Genomic DNA, 27239 nt, shown 5'->3' with positions numbered 1-27239 from the left:
AAGTCACTGTCAGCGACTAGAAGAGGAGATAATCAGTCTGGTTGCCCATTGGTTCTCAGGCAAAGCAGTGTCTGAAAACGTGTGGCATTGATTTTCTGACCTTGGTTCAACTACTTGTACTTTCCACTAAAGGACAATAACTAGGTACAGACTAAACTGGTGAAAAAGTCCTTGAAATGAAAATTGGACATTGAGAACCAACATCTAAATGCAAACATGGGCAGTAAAGTGTGTCTTCCAATGAATCATGGATTATTTTTGAAAATCTAGGCTTTGGAGCCATGATTTAACATGATTCTTTTCAATATCTGCAGGATCTGATGTTTCTGGTCCACATCTTTTACCAGTAAGAGCACTCAATGAAGTCTTCATTGGGGAATCTCTTTCATCCAGGTATGTGTAATTTTTTTTTGTTGTTGCAATGGCTTCATTTCTTTTCATAACTCTGTAGTGGGCAATCACTTATGATGTCTTTGCTGTCAAATTTCTGCTCTAGTTTATCAATCTAGAATCCAGTAGGTTGGATTGCTGCTGGTTATGAAGTGTGTATTCAGAAATTAAGTGCAAAGTGCAGTGCTGTAAGCATCTGTTTTTCTATTCTCCAGTTTGGCCATTCTCTCCTCTGTTCTTGTCTTACTTTCTTGGCTAGCTATTATCTAATCATATACTTTCTTTACTGTCTTTACCGTGAACTGAAGATTTCAGAAGATGACTTTGAATTGTCTACTCTTCATTAGCCTAGCGTGACCAAACTGAAATACTAATAATAACATCTTTCCCTGCCTCTGTATTTAGAAGGCCTGCATTTGGCTGAAGCCTTGTTATTGCAGGAAAATGTCCTTGTTCTAAGAAGACAGTTTGTATCACATAATGGTACTGCATTATGCAATGTGCCTTCTTGACTGTCCTATCTGAAGATAAATGCATTTCTGTTAGCCAAACAATAACAAGAAGGATATGGGGAATATGAATGGGGCTTTGAGGAAGGAGTTAAAACATGATCCTCAGTCAGTGCTTCACCAAACTTTTACTTGTATTTTATTCTGTATTTTTTTTTTAAACTTTAGTGTGTAACATCTTCTTGTGTTTGTACAGTGCCTGGGACACTGTGATTGCTGCTGGAAACAGTATAAATGTTCCATGAGTGCTTTATCTTCCATCTGGACTGCAGCCTCAGACTGGCAGAAGGAATTAGTCTCAAACAGATACATATATTGCTGTCTACTAATCAAATATAATTTTATCAAGATTCTAAAATGTTTACTTAATGTACAAAGAGGAACACAAAGCTGCTTTCCAACACTTTACAATAGCCCTCTACATCTGAATGTCATAAATACACTATATTCCTTAGTTCAGTATTTTTGAGAGGCAGTGAAGAACACAATACCTGTAGGAACAAATCTCTAGTAATAAATCTTGTGTTAATAGGACTTGAAGACTTTCAGTAATGATGTCACACAGATGGGTCTAATTTTTAAGGCTCAAATAAATTTTTATTTTTAAGGCTGAAATGCTGCATAAGAAGACAAAGTACTAGTGCATCTTCAAAATGTCAGTTGAGAAAACAAGAAAGTATTACAAGCTTTGTATTTTTAGTTTGTCCAAATCAAAACATCAATCACTAGAAGCTCAGTAAACTTCTTTTATTAAGAAGTTCAGTCATGTGAACACAGTGAATGGGATGTGTTTCCAAGGGGTTATCTATGTATCTGAGGGCTGTATCGTACTATTTCTTTTAGGCATCAACAGCTGTTCTTAAATATGACTGGAAGTTCTGAAGCTTATGGAGAGAGATTGGTTGTGATAGGCCTAAGATGAGGAATCCTCTGATACATCAGTAATACCGTGCTACATGAATCCTCTGATACATCATAATACCAGTGATGATTGTGCCCCACGACTTGAACACCTGAGTTTTAGGAAGAATTTGTCTTGAGGAGAAACTCAAAAACCTGCTGAATGCAGTTTAAAAAAAAAAAAAAGAGCAAGCTGTCTGTGAAGAATCACAGTGGGTTTTTAATTACTGAAGTGATCATGAATTCAGCTTGAAGCCATGCTATTATTTACTCTTAGTGTTCCCTGTTGTAATTTTGAGACCCAGTCACAGCATAAGAATTTATGCAGTAATTCAACAATTATAAAAGAAAGGTAATGTATTTGCAGTTTCATTTCTGAGTACAGCAAACCCTGCTCATATGCAAAGTCACTGCCAAATGATCCAGAGTTCTTCACATGGAATTGAATATTAAAAGTGGTTGCAAGGAAAACTGTCTATAACTTCATGCTGCAAATTGCTTTTGTCCATTATAACACCTGCTATAAAACTGAGTGAAAAGTGACTACCAAATTGAAGTACTCAACAAAGCCTGTGAAATTGTCATCCAGATTTGAAAATATCCCCTATAAATTTTTATGTGCCTGATAAGGCTGTGTGTTCTGTCTTATTCAGGGAGAACTTTAAGTCCTGCAAACCCAGTTTTAAATTCTCGCTTCATAGGGCCTCCTATTATGAGATATCAGTTGATGATGGTCCTTGGGAAAAGCAGAAGAGTTCAGGGCTCAATGTGTGCACAGGAACAGGATCAAAAGCATGGTAAGTACATGCTGCTGCTTTGACACAAAATATTGTTTCAGATAAAGTAGACTGACTTTGAAGCATATTGTCCATATTATGACTGTTGAGCTATGAATAATCAATGTGTATCAGTTATGTCTAAATAGTCTCACTGTTAGACATAGCATGAAGCTGTTTTGGGTGTTTGAGAGGAGAATTTCTTCCTTATGGATATGGTGAGAAGAATTGAAAGGATGAGGAGCTGAGGAATTGTGACAAAAGCTTACCTGAAATTTTGCTCGGAAGTTTGTATGCCCCTAGAGAGGGGAGGTTGGGAATGTTGAGGGAGAGATCCTGCTCTGTCCAGTGTGTTTCTCTGGAGTAGTCTCGTTGGTTAAAATTAAACTGCTTAGATTAAGAAGCTCAGGAAAACATTTATGAAGACTGAAGCTTTAATAGCAATGGGAAGACTTGTACTTAAGTGTTGTCTGGCACATCTGTTTTTTCATTATTGGATTTCCAAGTCTCTTTCAAACTTAACTGAAAAGGCACCTTTTTTTTTTTTTTTTTTTTTTTTTTGCCAAAATATTCTTCTTAGATGAAGAAGCTTATATCCAAGGAGAGCTGTACTAATCAAAGGAGTGGATTTCCTTAGCAGCAGTTTAAACAATCTGTAGTGTTACATGCAAATCTGATCAATTTAACTTTCTGTACAGTGGGCAAGATTTGGAAATGGGCTATCCTTATCGTTTAAGGTTGTACAAGCTGGATTTTTCTGGCAAGCTAAGGTGGACTAAAACTGAAGCTTTTAATGAAATTGGAAAAATGAATATTCATGCTGTAGCCATGGTTACTGGGCTTAAATATTCACTGTAACTCAGAATCTTGTATTCAGTCAGCATAACTTTGTCCTGGAGGCTGCCAAGAATGAAACTGGCAGATTGCTAGGAGAACTTTCCTAGTGTTTGGTACTTTGGGAACATATAGTTCAAAAGCTGCTCTTATGCATTTCATTTGCCTGTTTTCTATTGAGCAATCTCAGCAGAGGATTCCAGGATTCCTGTTTTCTTTGCTGTAACCGGTGTCTGGTTTAGGGGTCTTGTTGAGATTTCAGAGCTCCTCAATATGCAAGGCGTTTAAATTTAAATGTCCAAGTACTTCTTTAGCTGCCATGTTAACTAGTTAGGAGAGAGAACAACCATGCATCTCAATTTCTTCTCAGCATTTGTTCAGGTTTGTAGATTGGTAGTAAGTGTAAGAGGAATACTGTTGGAAAAACACCCATGGCATTTCTGTAGTGTGTTATGTGGATGTCTGTTGCATTTTAAGGTGTTTTACAGCCATAACAAAAGACCTGGACTGAGAATTGTAAGCTCCACTGAGAACTAGGCAACTGACATGTTCATAGTACGTGTGCACAGAGGCAGCAGTCAGTTTTTGAATCTGGTCCCAGGAGGAAAACTGCTGTCCGCCTATGCTTAACAGCATTCTTAATTTTTCCATTGTCTGAAACCTACTTTTAATCTGTATGCAAGGTACTTGGGGTTTTTGCTTGTTCCCTTTAATTTTATTGCTTACCAAACAAGACTTCTACTTTTCTGTTTAGGTCCTATAATATTAACAAGGTAGCAAATCAAGCTGTTGAAGAGATTCTTAATATCGGTGAGTGAACAGCCTGGCATCACTGGCTCAGTTCACACAAAGATACTCTTCTCTAATAGGTGCTCTTCTTAATCTTGTTCCAACAGCTAAAAAGCATGGAAGTTTGAATATGCCACTGAACACAGAACTAGTACAAAAAGGTTAGTGAAAAAGGCAAGATTTATTAAGATATCATAAATGTTGACGAGTTTATTTTTATATTCTCAGCACCACTTCAGCTGTTTTAGTGCTCTTGCAATGTTACTGAATCAGAGAATTGTAGCTGTTAGAAGGGAGGTCTGCAGATCGCATAGTTCAACTCCCATGCTAATGCAGGTTCTGCAGAGCAGATTGCATAGGAAAGCATGCAGCTGTGTTGTTCCAGAGAAGGAGACTGCACAACCTGTGCTTGATCCTGTGCTCTATTACCATCAAGGTAAAGAAGTTTTTCCTCTTTAATCTTTTTCAGAAATATTATTTACATGAATTTGATGGAAAAACCTCTGACTTGAAATGAAAGCAGTAATTTAGACTTTAGAATGTGTAGATCTTCATGAGAATTTCAGTTGTCCTAAGATTTGAAAGATTAAATACTTATTCAGTTGAAGAAATTAGTGAATGTAAGTCATGGAATAGAACTTAAGTCTTGTAGAATCACCTGAAAGGTGAAGGCTGTTAAACACCTGGCAAGTCTCAATATTATATCTCCAAATAGGGAAGCTGTTCTTTCCTGGACGAATGTGTTTTTCTGAAAAATTCTATCTACAAAAACTAATGGCTGATTTCTATTTACAGTAACAAATGATTACAATGAATCCCTGCTTTATAGTCCAGAAGAACCAAAGATGTTTTTCAGCATCCGAGAACCTATTGTAAACAGAGTTTTCTCTAGCAGTCGGCAGCGTGGCTTCTCTTCAAAGTAAGTGTTGACCGTAGCAGCTACTGAAGATCTCTACATTCTGTATTTTCTGTATGTAGGTAACACAGGAGTTTTCCTTAAAGTGTTTCAACTGCCAGTTTGTGTTCTCAGTGGCTTGAGTATAGTTCTGGTAAGAACAGGAAGAAGAGGTTTCCAAGCTGCATTATGCTTTCATAACATCTGAGCCACACACAATCCTACAGAATAAAAGAATCACACTGTGCTCAGTTCTGCGCACATGCCATTGCCCTCACTATGAGACAGGCATTGACAAACTGGAGTGAGTTCAGGAATGGGTCTCTAAGAGTATTATGGGGCTAAAACACATGGCACATATGGGAAGGAGTCATGTTGAGCCTGAAGAAGACGAGACTAAGTGGGGGAATACAGTTCAAGTTATAGAGCAGAAAGACTCTTCAGAGCAGAAGAGTACGAGGCAACATTTGTGACCTATATGTTATAGAATTCTGATAAGGAAATATTTTTCACTGAGAATGGTCTGGCAGTAGAATAGGTTGGATGAGAGACTGCTGGCAGTATTCTTGGAATAGTCCAAACTTGAGAAGGCAAGACTGAAAGCAACATAATCTATCTTTGAAGTAAGGCCTGCTTTGAGTTGAAGGCTGTGGCCTAGATCCCTTCCAAACTAAATTGTTCTGTAATTTAGTCATTTTAACATGGAGCACTTTTTATGGAACTCACTATAGTTAAGTAAATAAAAACATATGCAACTGTTACTGTATGTTTAGAGTAACTATGCTGAGAACAATACAGTGTGTCAATATCAACCAAATGTTAATTCAACCTTTTATGTCAAAACAAAGGAGTCTGACTTTGGAGACTTGAATTCTCCTTTTGAGCCACAGCTGTGTTGCAACATTTTATGACGTAGTAAGATTATAATGTCTTAAATGTTTACTGCTTCTTAGTAATTTTGATCTGGGAGGTTTCCAGGTTGAATAAACCTAGAGAGATGGTACAAGAAGAGTTCAAAATAGAAATAAATAACTGAATTTTCATCCGTAAGTGCTACAAGATCAATTCCTGTCCTGTCAACAGGGATAGGATATACTATAGAAACTCTCCTGCAGTAAAAAATGTCTACATACCTCTGAGAGGGGTATCTGTCCATTTTTTTTTTTTCCTTGAATTAGTTTTTGCTGCCTCTCATGGTTTGTCTTTTGCTCTGTGCTAAAAATCTTGCTATTGCTGTTCTTTCTCTTTTTTGAGATACTTTAACTGTCTAAAGTGAAACGGGGTAATGTGCCTCCAGGCTTCAGACTTGGCAGAGACTGGCTTGACATTTGGGCCATCCTTCCAAGTTTTTTTATCTTTGTGAAAGATGATCTTCATGAAGATTTAAGTCACTGGAGTAATTGCCAATTAAATCTTGGAGATCAGAACATGTTTAGACCAAGGCCTGTTTGTGGAACAGTCAGGCACATCTATGTAAGACTGCAGTCTTGCAGCTTTTCTGAAATCACTCCTGAATCCCATCTAGCAATATTAAGATAAATAATAATAATTGTTGAGAACAATATTAAAGAGCATTCTAATTTGCTATATATTTGAAAGAAGAAATCTTGACAGATGTTAATTTCACTTATAAGTGAAGAAGATGGTTAGTAGCTTTATTCTGTCTGGACCAGCTGTAGAAGAGCTGCCTTAAAATTTTTCTGTTAACCAGACAACATACTGGTCACACTCTTATTATTACAAGGAAATTGCTGCCATAACTACTGAAGTTGTGTGGCAAGCATTCTGACCTTCAGCCTTGTGTTTGAAATGACTTTATCTTTTCTGTGAACGATTCATACAGCACAACAGAATACAGTAATATCCAAAGTATTTGAGATACTGCTAGTTGTAAATGCATGTTCCATTTGACTTCAAAGCCAATATACTGAAATCATGCTAATTATGTAAGACTTCTTTTCTGTGAAAGATTAGGCAAACCTTTATTAAATGGGATCATCAGTAGCTTTGTTTAAAAATGCACTGAACTCCAGTTTCATTTTCAGGTGTAGCATTATAAGAGTCCTCAGACTTTTGGAGTAACAGCCTTCCTTTGAATAGATCCTCTAATTCTCTCTGCTGTGATATTATTACGTATGCTCCTGTATGATTCAGCATTACTGGTCCATGCAAAGAAACATTCAAGAGACAGTCTCTTTGTTCAGGTAAGTGCTTCTGTGAACCATCTCACTTCTAAACTGTTCTATATTTTTGTTGGCAGAGTCTGTGTCCGTTCTCGTTGTTGGGATGCATGTATGGTTATAGATGGAGGAACATCATTTGAGTTCAATGATGGCGCAATAGCTTCAATACTGATTGATACGGAGGATGCACTGTGCACTGTTCTGTTCGAAGAATGAAAGGACCCTAGTGTCTTCTGCTGAAGCAATTCTGGATCCAGAGAGAGAACTCCTGGAGAAGGACAGCACATCATAATGCTGCATTAAGTTGGAAGTTGGCTTTTTTTTGGTTGTAAGAGAAATTGGAGAAAAACTGAGGTGCTTTTCATTCCTTGGGTTGGGGATATCTTGGAAGCCTATTTATGCTCTTTTTGCATCTGGTGTATAAGAAATGTATCTGAAGTCTTACCTCTAAGTTCAGTGAAGATTGACATTTTTTAACCTGTATGGCAAATGTGAAAGAATATCTTTTTGAACCAGAGGTAGATGGGTTTAAATACTAAGTCAGTAGCACTCAATATTGAGATGTACAGTTTTTTAATAAGTGTGGAACTGGTTAAAAAAAATAAATATCTTCATACATCCACTTTTGTAGAAAATCTGACTGTCAAAATCTAGAGATTTGATGCAAGGATATATAGATTTTGGTAACTGCTAGTAGAAGTAATAGAAACACAAATCTTTTGTATGCTTTTCAGAAATTTTACAACTTTGTAGTTTCATATGATTCATGACAAATTTCTTGGCTCATCCAGTTTTTTTTTCTACTTTGTAGATTTGTATCAAAAGTGAAAGCCTGGTTTAATTTCCAGCTCTTTCATATTTTCAGTGAGGTAGCTCCTTCCTTTGCTCTTTGAGTAGAGGGAGACTTGAAACTTAAGGCTTTTATTGAGCCCTTTGCTATGAATATGAAACTACAGAAAATGTGCTTAAGACAGTTCCTCACTGAATGGAGTACATGGCTTGCAGATGTCCACTCACAGTGTGTGCAGTTATCATAAAGAAAGATACGGACCTTAAGTTGAATGATTTGAAGTTTTAGGTTCTGAGTTTCTTTACAACTGCAGAATAATGGAATGCGCTCAGCTGAGTCCTACTATGTAGGCTGCTGTGAAAGGAATGCTTCCTGCTTCTTTCTGTGGAAACAACAATGGTATAAGGAGCACAGTAACACTTCTTGATCGAGCAAATTCTCAGCTACAAAATACTGTTTCTCAACAGTCACCACTACTGATCAGCAGTGAATGCAGGCTTGCTCATAAAACTGCACCACAGCATGATGACCCACTGTTGCAGCCACTGCTAAAACATACCACTCACCATGTTGTGCTCACATCCACTGTTTGTTCTCCTTGAACATTCAGGAAGTGTCACTGAATGTCAGTGGGTGCCACTTTTTGCACATGAAGGAGTTCAGTTGCAAACCTTTGGTTCATCTGCACTTCCATGTCAGGTGCCATTTTGTCAGACTGCCCCTCTGCTGCCATCTGTCATGTGGCAACAACACGTAATGGAATATTGGTGGGAAGGTTCCTCCTATACTGCCATACCATCAACATCTGCTTGTGACATAACAGGCCAATGTAATAAAAGAGGAGACATTACTTTTGGAGCAGCCCTTGTAGTTAGAGTGCAAATAATACTTATATGTTACCCTGTTAATTTCCCCACAAAATTTATGCTGAATTCTAACTGATACTGAATTGACAACAAATATAGTTTTATGTGCCTCTGATTATGTATGCTATAAAAAACTGGTTGTAGAAGAGGAAGTGACTTTGTAGATACTGTTTTAGAGAAACTGTGAACTTTGCCTTTGAAAATCTGTGCTGATTAATGCATAGATCAGAGGGCAGAATTTGACAAAATGAAGATTTCTACAGCAGGAACTCTTCTGACACATGACTTGAAAAAAAGTTTTTTTCCTGTCTACTAGGAAAAATGTATTTCCAAAAGTGAGTTTTTTCAAACTACTTTTGAATGAAGAGACTTCTGTAATAGATGTTCTCAGTTTTAATGGGGATGTTCTCCAGTGTGGCCAATCGATGTATTTATTGCCAATCACAAAATATAAACTTTTATAGCTGTAGGAAGTGTATGAAGGATTTTTCCTTTACACTATGTTAGTTTTTGTATTCAGTTAGAAACAGAATTTAGAAATGGGTTTCAGTTCTAAGAAAAACCTGGTATCTATGGAACTTGTTAAAAATAAGCTATCACTGTGTTGTGCACATTTCACCTTTAAGTGTGCTGTAGACCAATTTATTCACCTGATCTTGAGTTATCTGGACTATAGAGCAGAAGAGGAAAAGCAAAACAGCCAAATATTCTTTCAGAACTCTATAAAGAGCAAAGCTCTTAATATCTAAAGTAGTTGTCAGAATTTATCTAAATGTAAAGATGCAAGACTTTAAAACATTGGCCACACAGAATAAGGTTACTCATGATCCCTTCATAGCCAGTTATAGATGGCCCTATGTGCCTTTTGTCCAGGATACTCATCCACTTGCTGTTAAGATTCAAAAAGCAATGCCAGTAACATTAATTTATGATTTCCTAGGACTTTACCAACAACTGTGAGATTAAAATCTTATTTAGTTACTCAGTTTAGCTGCATAAGTAAAATTTTCTGGCAAGGAACCTATATGCTACTTATTCAGAGACATTTGTGCTGTAATGTTTTAAAGATTAGCCTGAGTCGGTTGTGTTCCTGATAAAAGTACTCTTACTCTGAATGTTGAGACTAAAACACAATGTTTTCAAGTCCTGTGTACCCAAAGTATAATCTGATTTAGGGTTTACATTTTGCTGTTAAGTTCCTGACTGTTACTTAGCAAACCGTAAACCTGACCTACTCATGAGTGGCCTCTACTGGTTTTGTCTGTATTTTAATTGCACTTCTGTTATAGCATTTACTGGTGAATGCTTGATTTAAATAACAAGGATGGGTTAGAGATCTATAATAGATAATCAGTAAGCAGCTACCTTTTCTATTAAAGAATTGTAAAATCCTTTGTTATAAAGGAAAGCAGTAGAGACAACTTACCTTGTAGACAATGTTCTGTGACAGGGCTGAGTATTGGTGTAACACTGATTTATTTGGCCTGGACTGGCACTGAACTCTTCTACCTGCTGAATCAAATAAAATCCATGGTGTCATCTTTTAGTGCCAGTCCACACTTGTGTTCTGCTAAACTAAACAGGTTGTCTTTGCTTTTTTTAATTTCTACATTATGTAATAAAATTAAAAGTTTAATAGATGCTTGAAGTTGTCCCAGGCCTGATTTCAACTTAAATATATATATATAATGCATATGTGATGTGTGTGTTTATTGTGCTCACCTTCCTTTATTTACTAAGCATGACATTATGATACCCTGTCATCTGAATCACAGTTGGTAAGACACTGATTGCACAAGTTTCTGCTTTTTCAGTCATGCAAAAATGGTGGTGGCAAATCATTAGTACAATATAGCGATTCCTTAGCTTTTTATTAAATGCAAAACAAGTTTTATGGGGTTACATTATACAGAGAGAGAAGAATTACAAATAGATACACCTTTCATCTTGAAGTAAACTTTTAAAGTAATTTAAGGCATGAAAACTAAAACTGCAAACAAGCAATTTTCCACACTACTTTGCTGTGTACTTATTACTAAGCTTTTTATCTTTGGACTGACTTTGGAAGACACTATGCCTATGCAACAGCCTATTTACCACAACAATGGTATATCCCCTACTGTTGCTCACTGCTTGCAAGTTTTGTGCTAAGACGATAATAACGCTTACCCTTATCCCTGGAACATGCCTACCCCACAGCAGGACTGGGAGTGGACTGAGCCACATCTCTTCCCCAAGAGGTGGGGGGCTCATTACTTGTCCCTAGTCTTAGTTTGGTTGTTTTTTTGTTGTTTTTTTTTTTTTGGTTAGTTATTTAGCTTCTCCTGTGACAATGTTAGCTTTTCCTATTAGTGTTAAAAGATACAGGAAGTTAAATGATACTAGAAACTTAAGCTAAAAGAGAAATGGATCTCTCTTAATAGCACCAAAGGAATTGCTCTCAAAATCCCTACAGTGCAGCCCCAGTTTTTGTTGCTGCTGTGAGTTCTGGAACCAAGATACTCACTCCTGCACCTTTTTTTTCAATATACTAAATGCAGCTGAAAGACCCTATGAAAGAAGTTTTGAGATTTCATCCCTAATTTAAGTTCGCTTAAGCAAGGAAAAGCAACATGAAGTCTTGAAGAAAAACTTCACAGCAGCTCATTTGTATTGCTTCTTGTTTGTACAGTATTGAGCTCTTAAGTGCTTTCCTCCGTTCCAATACTCCTTTACTGTTTCCATGTTCAGTGAATTCAGACTCACTCTCCCAAACAGGGTAGCTTCACATCTTAGTATACATATCACTCAGTTAATTTTAATGATTTTGATAGCATTATTTGATTTCTGTAAACTTCAGACCAGCAGAAAACTAAGCCATCTAGTACCTCCACTGATTTTTCCAGGAGTTGCAGAGCTGGAAGATTTAATCGAAAGCACTTTTACAATGCCTAAGAACAATCATAGCTGCATCAAAACCTGCAGCAGTTAATAAAGGCTGTAACAGTTCCATTACAGTGATTGTTTCACAATATTTTTTTTTTTGAAGTAGCTCTCCTAAAACAAAAAGTTTCTACAATTGCTTACAGATCATCAGATTTCTAAAGGCTTTTTTTTTTTCAAAGAGCATAAACATATTTATAGAACTACATTATGGCATAAGACCAAGATACAATACTTTAAAAAACAGAAGTATGATTAGATGTGCTCTGACATTCTGCTTCTCAAGGAGCTTCACTACACGGTACATTCATGGCATCCATCGTACAAGATCACTAGCCACTAAGGTTTCTCAGTGACAATCTGCATTTGATACCCCAAATTTCATGGTTCTTTTTACTGCCAACAGTTGGCCTTGCAATAGTTGTAAAATGTGAACAATTGATCTTCATGTCAGGAAGCGTCTCCTTGAGGAGCTGTAGGGAGCTATCAGTCACTATTCCAAATACCTGAAGAGTCTTTAATGTTGGAATTTCACCAAGTTCTCTGGAAAGAGAGCAGTGAGAAGTTAATCATTATACTGAAAGCATTTTTGCAGTCTATACCCGAACTAGCTAAATGTACTTTTACTGAATTTTTTAGGCTAAAGTTTTTTTTTTTCTTGAGGGCACACTATTTCAGATGCAAAATAGGATAGAGCTGAATAGTTGTAATAATGAAAGGCAGGAAAAAAAAAATGCCTTTGAGCAAATAACTCTAAGCTGTGTTTCAGTGCCAACCAATAACCGATGCAGGTGCACAGAAAGGAAAGGTATATAGAGATTCTTACACTGGTCAGCAAATACCATCCACTCTGTTAACGTTTCTGAAAGCAAGTTATTGATTGCTGCACAATTAAAAACCTAATGCTGACACTGTCACTGACAGGACTGGAACCTCAAAGTAATGCCTTTAAACAGACATGAGGCACATGTAGAACGTGCTGCTCAACAACTACAGACTGGAAACATTACTCAGATACCTTTGGTTCCAGTCTGTATTCTTAAAGGTTCACAACCTAGTCACCACATTATTTTACTCCTACTTTGTACCAGTATGTTTATCAAAACAGTACTTGCAGTTCTTAAGCCCAAAATACAGCATGTTTAAAATTATTTATCCTCTGAATTAGTAAACCAAAGCCATTTAGGGATTACTTACACTAAGGCAGCAGGTGATATTTGGTAGCATCGGCTGAGACAGAGATGTTGCAGAAAGATGAGCTGATGAAAATATTGGAAACACTCTGGCTTCAACATCACACTGTCGCTGTATGAGAGCATATTAATTAGAAGTTATCTTTTGATTATAAAACAGAAGTAAATTTGATATCTCTAAAATTCAAGCTGAGAAGTGTAAAACATCCACTTGTTTTCCTGCCATTACAGTACTTCTTGCTCGATACAGAAGTAACCCATTTCTAACGTGTGACACGTTTTGATTTTCACTGAAGGGCAAATGAAGCAAAAATTCTCTGCAAGTAGATTTTCTGCAGCAGAAATCAAAACAGTTCTGTGGCCATGTAGTATGAGAGCTGAAAGATATTCTCACTAGTGTACCATAAGCCCGTATGCTTCCTTTTATTTTATCTGTTGACTGCTACCATTTATTAGTTAACAAATCATTTATGTGCACACTATTTACTCTGAAGTAAAAAAGAAATTTTTAAGTTAGTTACTTATTCCAGATTAAGTCAAAACAGATAGTAATTCTTTTCTAAATTTAACTTGGGAAGCAACTTTTGGCTGTGCAGTCCTACTCAACTACTAATTACTGCTGTATGGTTACTGCAGAGCAGTATCATTACCAATCCCCTGAACCATAAGGACTTAAGGACTAACTGCACAGGAGTTCTTACCTTAGATCTAAGTGCACAAGGAAAGGACATCTTTCCACCAGCGTTTTAACATCTGTAAAGAAGTCACAGTCAGCCCACCTTTCAGTTATAAAGACATACATGCTTTCAACACCACTCATACTGATATTATTTGCCTTCCAAATTAACGGTAGGATCTGTAATATCTGTAGGATATTACATTGGGGCAGAACCTAAGTAGTTATTATGTCTATTCTTTTTTTAAATGACCTTTTCAGCAGACACAACAGCAGAAGCCTTATCTAAAGAATGTTCCAAAAACTAAGCTTCTTTCCAATATACAATATCAGAAAAGATGATTCATAGTTAACACGAGATCTATTCCCCTGCTTGAGGGAATTAGTTCAAAAGCGAAGGCTATACCTTTCAAGTGAAGATGAAATTAGTTCTACCTGTTTTTAAATTGAGAAGACAAATTATTTCATTCCTCAAGGCTAAGCTGGAGAAATTAGTAGGATCTTCTGACAATACAAACATTATGCTCTTTACAGAGCATAAAAATCAGTCTTAGCACACAGTATTTCTAATACTTAGAGTGGACACCAGTCAGAAGTAAATACAAAGCCTGCTGCTTCATTTCTTAGTGGAATAAATATTTTCCATGCTGATGTTTACCTGATATTTGTAGGTTCTGTCTGTATCCACTTAAGTTCAGCTGGGTTACTTTTGAAGTAATGTGACTAACTGCTGTTTTGACATGAGTGGCTGTGAAGTCACACCAGGACAAGTTCAGCTCCTCCAACCTACACACAAACAAAGAAAGAATGGTTTGGAAGAATAACTGAAATAGATGTTTTTGCCTTAGGAGTATCAACTGCATTAGATATATATAAGAACTCAAACTGTGGTACATCTACTACCAAAGTTCTTGTATTCATTAATACAAATTTCTCAATAATTAAGCTCTGGAGCAGGCTGCCCAGATAGGCTGTGAGAAATCTGTCTTCAGAGGTTTTCAAGACTCAACTAGACAAAGTCCTGACCAGTGCTGAAATTAGAACCTGCTGTAGGCAAAGGGCCTAAGCATCTTTCCAAGATCACTTTCAATCAAAATATTATAGCATTATAGCATAGGAACAAAATATAGCATTGTTCAGGTGACCAATTGCACTGTCATCATAAAATACCTACAGTTTTATATATGCACTGGTCAGGTTGTGACCTTACCTCAACTACACGCTCAGCAGCCAATAGCGTATCACCAGTCATAGTACTGTTTTGTGTGCAGCTGCTAGAGATGTAATCAGAGGATAAAGGCATAGTAAACTGCTTGACTAGAGCCTTCAGCTGTCAATCGTTACGTAAAATCAAAAATACCATTTTTTTAATCAGATGGCAGACCTGATCTTTATGCACTGTGCATTCTACAGATACTGCCTTTCTTTAAGAAGCTCAGCATCCAAGTAATCCGATCGAGCAGCTGTAAGCATTAACTATCCAGAGCAAGATTAAGGTTTTGTCTGTCCACTGGTCTACTGCAGTTTGATTAAAAATATTACTGTGCAGAAACAAATTAAGAAGATTGTCCAACATCTCACAAGAACTCAGCAAAAAGATTGGGGTGTAAATCCCAGAACTACTGAAGCTCAACTCAGTGACTTCTGACAGCAGATGGTTTAATCACTAGACCTGTTAATCTGAACCAGTGCTTCAAAAACTGCAGAACTGTTCTACCATGGATGGAAGGACATAATATTTTCTGCCATTCATGCTGTTCTCTGACTGCATAGGGAACTCCTGTACTCCACATTCAGATGGTATCTTCCTCAAACAAACTTGTATGCTTTCACACTGTGAGAATTACATAGTGCTTTCCTTAAGAAAATCAAATATACTAGCTAACCAAGTGGATGTAGATGAGTTTTGAACCAACCAAGACTTCCTTTAAGGATGATGACTAAAGAAACTTACAAATAATTACTGAAGTACCTCTTTGCTATTAAAGAAGGAAACAGCTTGATGGAAAGAAATTATGTAATTATTCAAGTAATAACCAACAGTTAAGCATTGGGGAACATAATAAGCCTCATAAGAAACATACTGACAGACAAACACAATTAGAATGCCTATCAAAAAATAAAAAGGACAATTCCTCTCAGGAGTTAACAGTAAGTAGGAATAGCAAAAACTATTTTTGTCTTACATAGAACATTTGTTTAACATCAGCTCCAAAGCTTCTGCAGAAAACCCTGAGCACCCACAAAGATTTAGTCGTATCAGACTGGGGTTGTTAGCAATGCTCCTGTAGAAAAGAAAAAAAGATAAAATGTTGGAACATTGCTTTTATCACTAAGACACACGGTAACGTTTAAAAGTGAAGATTCCAGGCACAGAATTATTTGTTGAATGTGCAGAACTGCATCTTTAGTAAACCGACTCTATTAAAAGAGTCACTAAGGATCTCAACTTCTTGCTGCATCACGGCACAGTTTGATAAAAGACACTTGCCTATTTACACAACGTTCCTGATATGCTTGCATATTTATAACCAGCCCTCTCCTGTTACATCTCATTGAACAAACACCATGACCTATTCAAGATCATTGCATCTCTACAAAAGACTAAACAGTCTCACTACAGCACTTATTAGTGAAGCATTGGAAGAGATTGCCCAGAGAGGTGGTGGATGCCCTGTGCTTCCAGGCATTCAGGATCAGGCTGAAGAGGGCTCAGAGCACACTGGTCTAACTGTAGATGTCCCTGTCCACTGCAGAGCACTTGGACTAGATGGCCACTAAAGGTCCCTTCAAACTCAAATGATTATATGACTCAGTCATCTCATTTTGGAAATCTTCTCTGCGAGGCAGAGGTTAGTTAAGGAAAATAAATAAAATAAAAAAACACACACACACATTTCCAAACAGCATTCCCCTTACAACCACTATATTTGTACACAGGGCAATTAAGTTCATTAATTGTTGCCTAATTTGTAAACAATTTTCATTTGGCATCACAAGCCAAACAATACTGGTTTATTTGCACTCTTTTTTCCTGATATGAGAAAAGCATCAGGAAACTCAAGAGCAGAAAGCAGATCACCCATAGCACTAGCTATCTAGCCTGGTTCCTAGCACCCCAATAATCATCTGATGTTACTGAGCTGGAGTTTGACCGCACACCCATTAGTGTTTTTCCTGTTTAACAGAACAGTTCATGTGCTTGACAGAGTCTAATTTTTCAGATACCTTTTTCACTGAAGGTCAGCAAAGAAATGAGAAATGGTGCAGAAGCACACAGAGCATCTGGTAGAAAAGTTCCTGGAACTCCTTAAAATATAAAAGAATATATACACTAAATGTGAACATGTCCGGGGAGCACAGAAATTGGAAAAGTAGCTCTGCAGCTCACATGTAGGAACAGTGAAGGGACACAACCCCCACAGAGATAAGTACTCTGAGAAAAAGGAAACAAACAAACAAACAAAAAAAAAACCCAACAACTCTTCTAGACCGGTGTTTCTTCCCCACCTGGTCTCTTGGACAGATAGGAAAGAGGCAGCTCACATAGACTGCCAGCTAAATCCATTAAATGACTAGGGCAGGCCTTTTCAAACAACTCCTACAAGAGACAACTCCAGCTGTATTCTGACCCTAGCCTGCACAAAAGAATGGCACTAAATGTAAGTTACTTATAAAATATCCCCAAACATTTCACTCACTTGATGATATCATCAGAAAGCACTAGTCCCTCCAAGCTGAGGTTCTCCAGTCTCTCACAACGACAAAGAATACTCTGGAGATCTGCAACAGATACTGTGCAATTTGACAAATCCATATGTTGAACCCGGAGAGGTCTAAGGGATGAGAAAGAGTGGTTAGTAAAACTGCACCAAAAAGCAACTACAAATTTCATATACCATAAATATATGCAATACTGTACAAGCGTGCAAAGCTTACAGAGAGGAGTTGTATTTCTCAATATCAGCTGCATACTGTATGTATTATTAAGCTTGCTGGCCGTACCAATAACCTACCAGCCAAAACTTCAGGAGTTTTATCTTTCAGATACTTAAGAGGATTTATCAGAATAGCTGCAAGTCTATCCTGCTAGAGTTACACAGGTTTCTTGAGGTTCACACATAAAAATGCTGATGAGGCTCGTATTTCCTGGTTCTAAAAGAAATAACTTGCAAGAACATGACGGTCCTGGAAGTATACTCCCAAACATATTAGCTTATTTCTTAATAACTGACTGATGAATACAGATCTTATTTCAACACGTGCCTCACCACTGATCAGCTATTCCACACTCCACAGAGATGACAAACTGGTGAAGCTGTTAAAAAAAAAAAAAAAAAAAAAAAAAAAAAAAAAAAAAAAGAGAAAAACACTGAAAATTTGAGACTCCAATAACTCAGTACACAGTGAAAGCCTTACTTTGTGGTTTTAAACAGCGGATTCCCAATACAAGATCTTGGGCAGCGGAACACAATAACACCTGCAGGTAGCAACTGTCCAATAACTCCTGGCAGCAGACTTCTACAAGTCAGATCAAGAGTCTGCCAGAGAGATTCATCAAATCTAGGGAGAAGAATTTTACTCATTAGCAAGGAAAAGACATATCTTTGTGTACAACTACAGAAACTTTCCAGACTCATAACACATTGAGAGGAAGAAAAGCCATTTAATACAATTTAATAATGTTAAAATAGTTGTCTTTTGAGACTATGCGTACTTACAACTCACATAATAGACTGAATTACACTTGAACATGCAAGATGAAAACCAAATCATTTATCAACCTATGGAAGCAAAGTTCTTAGCATTAAGTGACAAGAAGCAATACTTACGACAGACGATGCCACCTCTTGCAAATTATGGAAACTTTCAACAAGTCGTTCAGGGGCAAATATGCAAAGATTGCCAAAAGAAGTTCATCTGGAAGTTCATCCCAAGAAACTCCTTCAGGGAAAGAGTGAGCATGCTCTAGTTAAAGGTGGCTCATTTTTGCCTACTGTTGCCTTATTCACTTTGGTTGCCAGAAGGACAACTACAGTCTGTCCCTGGACTCTACATACTACTCATTCCTCTTTCATCTCTTCATTTTAAAAAATATACTTCAGGAAATGAGAACATCTCAGCTATTTCATTTGTATTCTAAGGCTTGTATGCTTCCCCAAAAGCAGGAAGGGAAAAACAGGTCTAGAAGGACACCTTAGGATTTCTTGTCTCTATACTCCCCTGATGAAATGCCCATCCTTGCCACATACCTTACACCTCCAAAAGGGGCCCAAAGGGAGGTATGCATCTGTATAGTACACAGAGAAAAGTGGGTAATGTGAAGTGCTCTTCAAAATATCTCTCAGGAACTATTTAAGAATGTGTGCGACCCAAAATTCTCACAAACAGGTACACAGTTATCCAGTGTTTCTGTCTGCCCAGAAAAAAATTCTAAATGTTGGAGCTCCAGAACAGCTGCCTACAACCCAGAGCTCATTCATTTAAAAGCAGAAGTGTCTAAGGGTATTCCTGCTGCTCTGAGGACTGAATCCTTCCCCTGCCAGCCCAGAGTCCCTGCTGCACCTTTCCTGCAGTTTTCCAACAGGGACCCTTGCACGCATTAACACAGCAACCCCAATGGAGTGAGTGGCTGCCCCCTGGCACCCTGCAAGAGATGCGCATCTGGATTCTCGTGGTCTGAAGGGCCTGGTTTCTCAATTCTGAGATTCCTATATAAAAAATTCAAGTCCTTGGGTTTCAAAATTATGTTGGGAATGGCTGCAGCAATAGTTCCTACTAATTTAGCAGGGTAAACGAAAGCAGGGCCGCCTGCCAATACCTGGCTCTGTCTCCCGGAGCAGCCGAGGCCTGCGCACAATGACGAACTCCTTCTCCTTCACTTTCAGCCGCTTGTGGGGCGTGCAGGCCGGCAGCAGCGGCTCCTGAGGGGTATTCTCGTTGCCCAGCTTGTCCTTCTTCAGCACTGACACCCCCATGCCCGAGAGGAACTCCGAGGTCTTGCTGGAGTCCCAATCCCAGCTGAAGCCAGCGGAGACATTGCTGCCGGAGGAGGGGATCTCCTGGAGATGTTTTCTGCACGGATTGAGGGATTACGGGATTCAGGGAGACCCGCGTTCTGCGAGGCCATCGCCACGTTCTCTGGAGGCCGACGCGGAGTACAGAAAGGCGGCAGAGAGCCGCCTGGCAGGGAGCAGGTCTCGCTAACAACCCGTACCCTCAAGCAGGGCAACAATCCCCGCTAAAAAGTTTAATTTTAACCCCAGTTCCCCCCTCCCCAGAGGAGCGGGGCGGTCCCTCAGCCCTCCCTCAGCGCCCACCCGGGCGGCGTGAGGGAGCGCCGCGCGCCTCAGCGGCCCGCACGGCTCTCGCGCCCTCAGCGCAGAGCGCCGCTCACAGAGGCACGCGCGTTGCCTCCCGCCGCCCCCACAGCCACGGAGCCCCGCGCGCTGCCCCCAGCCCTCCTCCCGGTTGATCTGCGGCCTCCCCGCGAGGGCCGATACTCCGCACGGCGCCCATACCTGAGCATAGCGGCGGATGCCTGAGCGGGAGACCCGTGCTCCGCGCAGCGTCCGCCGAGCCCCGCGCCCGCCAGCCCCGCGCCGTCCGCCGCGCGCCCGCTAGGCCCAGCCGACCGGAAGCCACTCGGCACCCGCCGCGAGCTCTGCCGGGAGCCGTAGTTCGCCCCGCCTCGTCCCGCGCCCGCCTCCCGAGCCGAGGCGGTGACGACGGAAGCGACGCCGGAGAGGAAATGTCAGCGGCGCCGGGCCCCGCGGCACGGAAGGAGCCGGGCGGAGCTGTGTGCGCGGCGATTTAAGGCCTCTCGCGGGGGAGAGGCGGCAGCGAGCATGGAAGGCGGCCAGGCCGTGCGGGGGAGTGCCTGCTGAGCGCGGTGAGGGGCGGCGCGGGCCGCAGCGCCGAGTTGCTGCCGGGGAGGGGCGCGGCACGGCACGGCACGGCGGGGGGCGCGGCACGGCACGGCCCGACCGCGGTTCCCGTCACTGGGCTGCGGGCGGCCGGCGGGCCTGGGCTCCGCCCGGCGCTGAGGAAGCGGGGATCCGACGCTCGTTTTTCGGCTTTGCGCCCATTTTCGTGTGCTTTATCTTCCGCTGCGGCCCCCGCGGCGCTTCGGGCTGTGTCACAGGGCGGCTGTCGTTGCTTTGGCGCCGTGTGGCATCCGGCCTCGGCTGCTTAGAGCCTCCTATCGCGGGCAGGATCGTGCCCGCGGCAGCGCGACGCGTGGCACGAGGGGCCCGGCCGGGCACAGCCGCGAGCGGAGGGGTAAATAAGGCTTAATTGTAATTTCAGTTCTGATTTTCCAAACAGTCTGTCCGTCTCACTGCGGCGTTCTGGTTGTAACCACGTGAAGACCTCCTCAGTGACACCTGTTCTGTGTGAGCATCCCCCAGGCAGCCTGCGTCGCAGGTTCTGTTCTTCTGGGTTCATCCTGCAGCTACGCAGCTTTCATGTCGTACATCTTGGTGCCTCCCCACAGTCTGTTCTCTCTGATGTGTTATTATTTCCAGAGTATTATATGCAAAGATTAAATGTTTAGTTTTAAACCTTGTTTACATGCATTATTTTAGAATCGTAGATTGGCAGGGGTTGGAAGGGATGTTAAAGCCCAACCCCCCCCAGTGGGCTGGTTGCTCCCACCAGCTCAGGCTGTGCAGAGCCCCATCCAAACCAGCCTTGAGCATCTCCAGGCATGGGGCATCACAGCTCTCTGGGCAGCAGTGCCAGTGCCTCACTGCCCTCTAAGCAAGGAATCTTCTCCTAATGTCTAACCCAAATCTCTTCTCTTCTAGTTTGGAGCCATTCCCCCTTGTCCTGTCACTATTGGAGCATGTAAAAAGTTTGTCACCTTCTTGCTTGTAAGCTCTCTTCCTGGAGAGGAACAGGTTCTGTAGGGCAGTAGTTGAGACACAGAGGCTTGAGTTCAGGAAGTGTTTGGACAACACTCTCAGACATATGGTCTGGTTTTTAGGTGGTTGTGTATGTAGCCAGGGGCTGACCTCGATCATCTTGGATCCCTCCAACTCAGGATATTCTGTACATTCCAAGATAATTGAAATTGCAGGCATTAATAAAATACTGGTTGGTGTGTGGTTTGATCACTGTTTTTTAGAAGAGCAAAGCTATGCAGATTGCATCTGTTGGCTCATTTCAGAGATTATTTCTTTTAAATGGTGCAGTAGGGTGACTGCACTGATCAGCTCTTGTGGGCAGTTGAAGGCCAGTTTCTTTCTGTAGGTAGTTTTGTCTGTGCTAAGAAGCTCTTCATCTGTCATCTGCTTATTTGATCCCTGTGGTGCAAGGGTCAGTGTGTACTACAGAACTTGGGAGGTAACAAAAAAAGAAAATCAGCAGACTGAGCAGAGCTGAGTATGAAAGTGTCTGAAGGGATTGCTTTTCAGTGTTACGTTCTCTTCCTTTTAGTATTTCTGAAATGTGAGATAGTCCTCTTTATTTTTTTAAAGATGAATGTTTCTAAAGCTTAGAGTTAAGCACTTATATTGGTGACGTTGGTTGATATTGGTTTGACAGAAAGGCAGGAGCTCACCGTGGAACTCACCATTGATAGTGTGCTGGCGGTGGCAGCTTTCTTCTTACCTGTGCTCCAGAGCTTGGATTCAGCTTGAAGTGGGAGGTGCTGCTGCACAGATGTTTTTTTCAGCATGCTTTGGCTGTCTTCAATGTTGTTCTTTACAGCATCCCTTTCACAATTCATTAATTTCCCTGCTGGGCTTTTCTTCACAGATGTGCCCTGCTATTTTTAGTCCTGTTTTGGAATACCTTTGCTATAAAATCGAGAGCTATTTAGAATCTTTAAGAAGCAGCACGGTTGGTTTTCTGCTGTTTCATCTATTAACACATAATTTCTGTGCCAGGCTGAGTGAGCAGTTAGTTCATTTGTAATGTAAGTATCCCTGCACTTGGATAGACTCCAGGCTGGCAGGGTAACTTAAGACATGATGGTAGGGAGTCTTCAAGGTTATTGAAGTATGAACTGACCCTTTCAGGGTTCTTGCTAAGTCCTTAGTTGTGTTTGGACCTTAGAAGATTTCCTGCAGGAATTTTGAAGCTCTTGCCCTGTGTGGGGCTACTCAGATTCTTCCATTCATAAGCTTCAGAATATATGGTTTTAAAGCCCATGTCTAAAACAAAATAGCTTTGGATCTAAATTACAGTAAGTTGTAGGTGTTTTTTTCTAAAGTGATGGAGTGTCAATAGATACTCTTCAGTTAATAAGCTTATTACTTCTTGTAATTGTTTAACAGAAACATTGGAGCAGAGAGAGCTCTTTTGAAGTAGTTCACTGATTACAGGAGAAAATTTTCTGAGGGTTCAGGAATTTTAGCCAGCTCATTCTGGGGAGTGCTAATAGTTGAGAAACAGGATTGTGGGCAAGTGTCTTATCTTTCTGTGAGCTAACAGCAAGCTTCAGAGGCAAGTGTGGTTTTACCACAGGTAAGCATGTCTTTCAGTAATATATTCTACGTCTTCATTCTGTTACCAAGAGACCCAGATGTGGCTTTCCTCATAAGAAGATTTTGTTCACAATAAGAGATGTGTTGTTTCTCTCTTTGTAAGACTTTTTTTTTATTTATTTGGGTTTTTTTTCTCCCTAGAACTACTTTTTACTGTTTTCTGTCTAACATTTTTGAACAAAATCTTTGAAAGTGAGTTGAAGCTGTGCTAAGTTCAATTCCCTCTTTATTTTAGTGCGTTGTGTACACACTTGTAACCTTTTTGAAATCTCTGGTTAGGAACTGAGTGCAGCATCTTACACAGAAAGTTTTCACATTCTATACAGATTTCTGCTCCTTAGGTGTGACTGTAGTAAAAAGTTCTGTAGGTATGACTCATGGAGGGTATGATGTATAATTTTAATTACATAGCATAAGGTGTGGCTATGATGGGCATCCAAAGCTGCATATGTCAGATAGCTCTGCCTTAATAAAATTGGGCTTTGAGTGAAGAGGAAATGCTGTATTTTTAGTGGAATTTGCTATTATACTGTGAATGTGAAAGACTTTCTTTTCTGAGGAAATGAGAATAGTTCATTCTATGTATTCTATTGTACTATCGAGAAGTAGATTAGATGCCTTGGATTCATGAATTACAAATTAGCTGTCCAAAATGCAGTACAGGCAGATAGCAGGAGGATGTTTTGACTTGATAAAATTACCGATTACTTAATAAACCTCTTACAAAATAGACAATATAGGAAGTGAATATAGAAAGTACATCTTTCATAAAATACAAGAAGGTAATTCAACCCATTTTCAGAATATGGGGTGCTTTGTGTATAACAGCTGACATGAAGTAAATAGACTGCTTTCAGTATTTAGAAATTAAATGCAAAAGGAGCAAAATGGGGTAAACAAATCTTCAGGGAAAATTCAGGGAATAACTGTTGTATGTGTCCCAAAGGACTTCCCAAAGGAAGTACTGTGGCATCACAAACTTTGGAATTCTTTACTAGTAATAAAGCATTTTTCAGTGCGTAGAGATTTTATAACATATTTTAGCTGCGTACTGTGGAATTAGTAGAAGAAACAGTTTACTTGAACAGAATTTGAGTAAATTGAGGGAAATTTTAGTAGTAGCATTTCTTTTAAATCCCTGGATTTCAGTAACAATTAAAAAACACTTAAAAATAGAACAGTGAGGAAATGATGTCAAAAGGTCTTTCAGTTGAATCAAAACAAATAAAATGGTAACTTTGGTGGAAAAGCAAGTTAGTCTGAGCAGGGTAAACATATATATATTTTTTTAAATGGATGAAGTGTTAAAAATCAGAAACAATTTTACTAACCGTATAACAAGGTGGTGACACTTTCTCAGCAGATTTGTGCAGCTCACTGGTCTTTTGCTTAGTAGCATGCCTGAGTGAGGACCAGCTTTCTAAGAATTTTTAGCAGTAACGGTAACTGACTGTAACAGTAAGTCATCCCAGAGGAAAGGAAAATACAGTAATTCTAATAGTGAATGGAGACCTGTGTTCTTCTGAAGAAGAGCAGAAGAAAAGTAGGAAGGTGAATTAGCTAGCTAACACATTCCCTCCTATGAAATTTTAGAAGAGCTGCATTGCAAGTAGCTTCGCTGTATTTTTATGATCTATTAACTCTAGAGTAGAGAATTTAAATGCATAGTTGATTAACAGTCCATTAAATAGAAGTTTCTGAGTAGCTTTTTGGAAACATTTAAGTTTAAACCTCTCCTTTGTTAAAATTACTTGAATTCTTCTGGATGAAGAATAAAAGAAGTTTTTTTTTTTTTTTTTTAATTTGTAGTTATCGTAAAAGTTATAGTCTTACATAGTCTTATTCGCAGACAAAAAAATGATTTCAGGATCTTCTGGACCATGAAGATGCAGAAGATTTCAAAGCATCTTACTGAAAAATCTTCATTCTTTTTGAATGACATCAGAAAAACCTGTTATAAAGTTCAAAAATGTATATTGAAAACTTTTCTGCCTAAATATCTTTCAGAGATTTTAATGTAATTAAATAACATCTTGTCTTGCAGTTCTAATCAGCCTTCTTATGTGAGCTCTGCTGTGTGTCTGGAGTGAACCTTCAATAATGAGTGGTGCAGCGTTGGGCCTTGAGATTGTGTTTGTCTTTTTTCTGGCCTTATTCCTACTTCATCGATATGGAGACTTCAGGAAACAGCATAGGCTGGTGATCATTGCAACATTACTGGCTTGGTATCTCTGCTTTCTAATTGTATTTATATTGCCTTTGGATGTCAGTACGGTAAGAAGTTTGTAAGATTTTCCACTCTGTTAGGTAAAATGAGGCATTTGTATTTTTGTTTATAAATTCGTATTTGCAGAGTACTATATTTAAAACAGCAGATAAAGTTCTCTAATAGTATCTTTTTAAACTTAGCACATCAGTTTTTGCATGACAACTTCTCTGTTACAGTTAATTTTGTTGCTCTTATAAGACAACAAATCTTTCACATCTTTTAGAGTTCTTTTTGTTTATAGCAATTTTAAAAACTATTTCAGCAGCATAAAAGCACTTCCATTTTACTTTCTTTGCCTGCATGCAGATTGCATGTTGAGTGTTTATTACTTTAATTGTTCCCAAATGTAAATTCAGAGGAAAGGAAATGTGTTTAAAATGGGACTTGTTTTTTAATTACATGTTGTACTTTTTTCCCGATAAAAAATTCTTTTAGACAATTTATAATCGATGCAAGCTTGCTGTTAACTCCAGCCCTGCAGAAACCAATGGCTCTTTTGTTACTCTTGCTCCAAGGTAAGTCTTCTTCAAATAGGCTTTTCTTAAAGAAATATTTCATGGCTTCCTTTATGTAAGTATTACCTGTTTGATGTGACATTTGAAGATTGGAAGCATATAGGAGAGTGAGAGAAGAGGCGAAGAAAGTTGTATCTGCATCTATTGGCAGGCATTTATTTGTAATAACTCTAGTTCTAATTAATTACCTAAATATTCCTATTGATGCTTTCAATTTCATAATAGATTTCTGCTGTTGTTAAACTGATAGAAGTAAGTTTTTTTTAATAACTTTGGTTATCTACCAGGAAATGCTTTGATGAATGTTCCATAATTTTAAGGCTTTGGATATGAAAATCTAATTCTATAAATCATGAATGTAGAGATTAATAGACTTGTTTTATATTCAGGGAGCATATGTAAGGGTTATTATAATTGTGCATATATAATAATTGAAGTTAGAATAGAGTAGATCAGTGGGATATAGGAATAGTTCAGATGATCTTCAAAGATGAGTGCAGCTGTCTGATCACTTCAGGGCTAACCAGAAGTTAAAGCATATTACTGAGGGCATTATCCAAATGCCTCTTCAACACTGACAGGTTTGCAGCATTGAATACCTCACTAGAAAGCCTTTTCCAGTGTTTGACCACCCTTGTGGTAATTAAGTTTTTCCTCATGTCCTCCCTGAGAGGAAAAAAATAAAAGAAAATCAGTAATCTGAAACTGCTCACGTGCTCTCTTCTGGCAGGAAGGAAATAATCAATAAAAGATGTGAAAACGTGGATGTATGTTGACCCTTTCTGTGTCTCCTTTGCCTCTGTTGGCTAGTTCCACATCTTGCAGATATGTGCAGTGTAGTTACATTTAAGGTGTCCATTATGTGCAATGTAATGCCAGATTTGTTTTCCAAAAGTAGAGACTGCCAGGATATTGTTATTTATGGATACATTGTAAAATGCTAGACCTAGTAACACAACTTTTTACCTTTTGTTTTAGACTATTCAGTATATGTTGATTAAGTATATTTAGGTAAATACACAATGTGAAAACTATTCAATAGCCTTGTGACTTGCCTGTAATTCCAGAATATGCTGACAACTGTTATACAGTATATGACTTGAGACTATAAAATAGAAATATTAACTTAGTTGGCTAGATCGTGTTAGTATTAATCAGATCTTAAAATTTGGTTTGAAACCTCTAGTCACACCGAGTGTCATACTATCTTAATTTGATAGTTCTGAAAATATTTAGACTGT

General features: G+C 39.1%; 3 protein-coding genes across 9 annotated transcripts in view; 2 read left to right on the top strand and 1 right to left on the bottom strand.

Annotated features, from left to right (window-relative positions):
- NADK2 (NAD kinase 2, mitochondrial) overlaps nucleotides 1-12031 on the top strand; it is a 32375-nt gene extending 20344 nt beyond the window's left edge. For 2 of the 5 annotated variants that reach the window (XM_048930464.1, XM_048930469.1), the window contains exons 7-12: nucleotides 315-393; nucleotides 2453-2596; nucleotides 4164-4219; nucleotides 4306-4359; nucleotides 4994-5117; nucleotides 7354-12031. In XM_048930464.1, coding sequence (XP_048786421.1) covers nucleotides 315-393; nucleotides 2453-2596; nucleotides 4164-4219; nucleotides 4306-4359; nucleotides 4994-5117; nucleotides 7354-7492 — 596 coding nt within the window. In that variant the 3' untranslated portion in view covers nucleotides 7493-12031. The other 3 variants (XM_048930465.1, XM_048930466.1, XM_048930467.1) reach the window with 3 other exon arrangements.
- On the bottom strand, nucleotides 10787-20477 carry SKP2 (S-phase kinase associated protein 2; the record flags this gene model as incomplete). Its single annotated transcript, XM_048931732.1, has 10 exons — nucleotides 10787-12397; nucleotides 13052-13159; nucleotides 13749-13800; nucleotides 14382-14509; nucleotides 15910-16008; nucleotides 17425-17559; nucleotides 18143-18286; nucleotides 18556-18667; nucleotides 19545-19798; nucleotides 20245-20477. Coding segments are annotated over 10 exons (1476 nt in total), but the record flags the coding sequence as incomplete, so codon positions are not given.
- Nucleotides 20404-27239, top strand: part of LMBRD2 (LMBR1 domain containing 2) — a 40109-nt gene continuing 33273 nt past the window's right edge. Inside the window, exons 1-4 of one of the 3 annotated variants that reach the window (XM_048930462.1) lie at nucleotides 20404-20615; nucleotides 21050-21117; nucleotides 25259-25488; nucleotides 25919-25998. In XM_048930462.1, the coding sequence (XP_048786419.1) occupies nucleotides 25315-25488; nucleotides 25919-25998 (254 nt within the window). In that variant the 5' untranslated portion in view covers nucleotides 20404-20615; nucleotides 21050-21117; nucleotides 25259-25314. Of the gene's footprint in view, nucleotides 20616-20700; nucleotides 21005-21049; nucleotides 21118-25258; nucleotides 25489-25918; nucleotides 25999-27239 lie in introns of those variants that run through there. The other 2 variants (XM_048930461.1, XM_048930463.1) reach the window with 2 other exon arrangements.

This window comes from Lagopus muta, chromosome Z (genome assembly GCF_023343835.1).
Source record: "Lagopus muta isolate bLagMut1 chromosome Z, bLagMut1 primary, whole genome shotgun sequence".
NCBI lineage: Eukaryota > Metazoa > Chordata > Aves > Galliformes > Phasianidae > Lagopus > Lagopus muta.
This window is presented reverse-complemented; position numbering and strand designations above follow the sequence as displayed.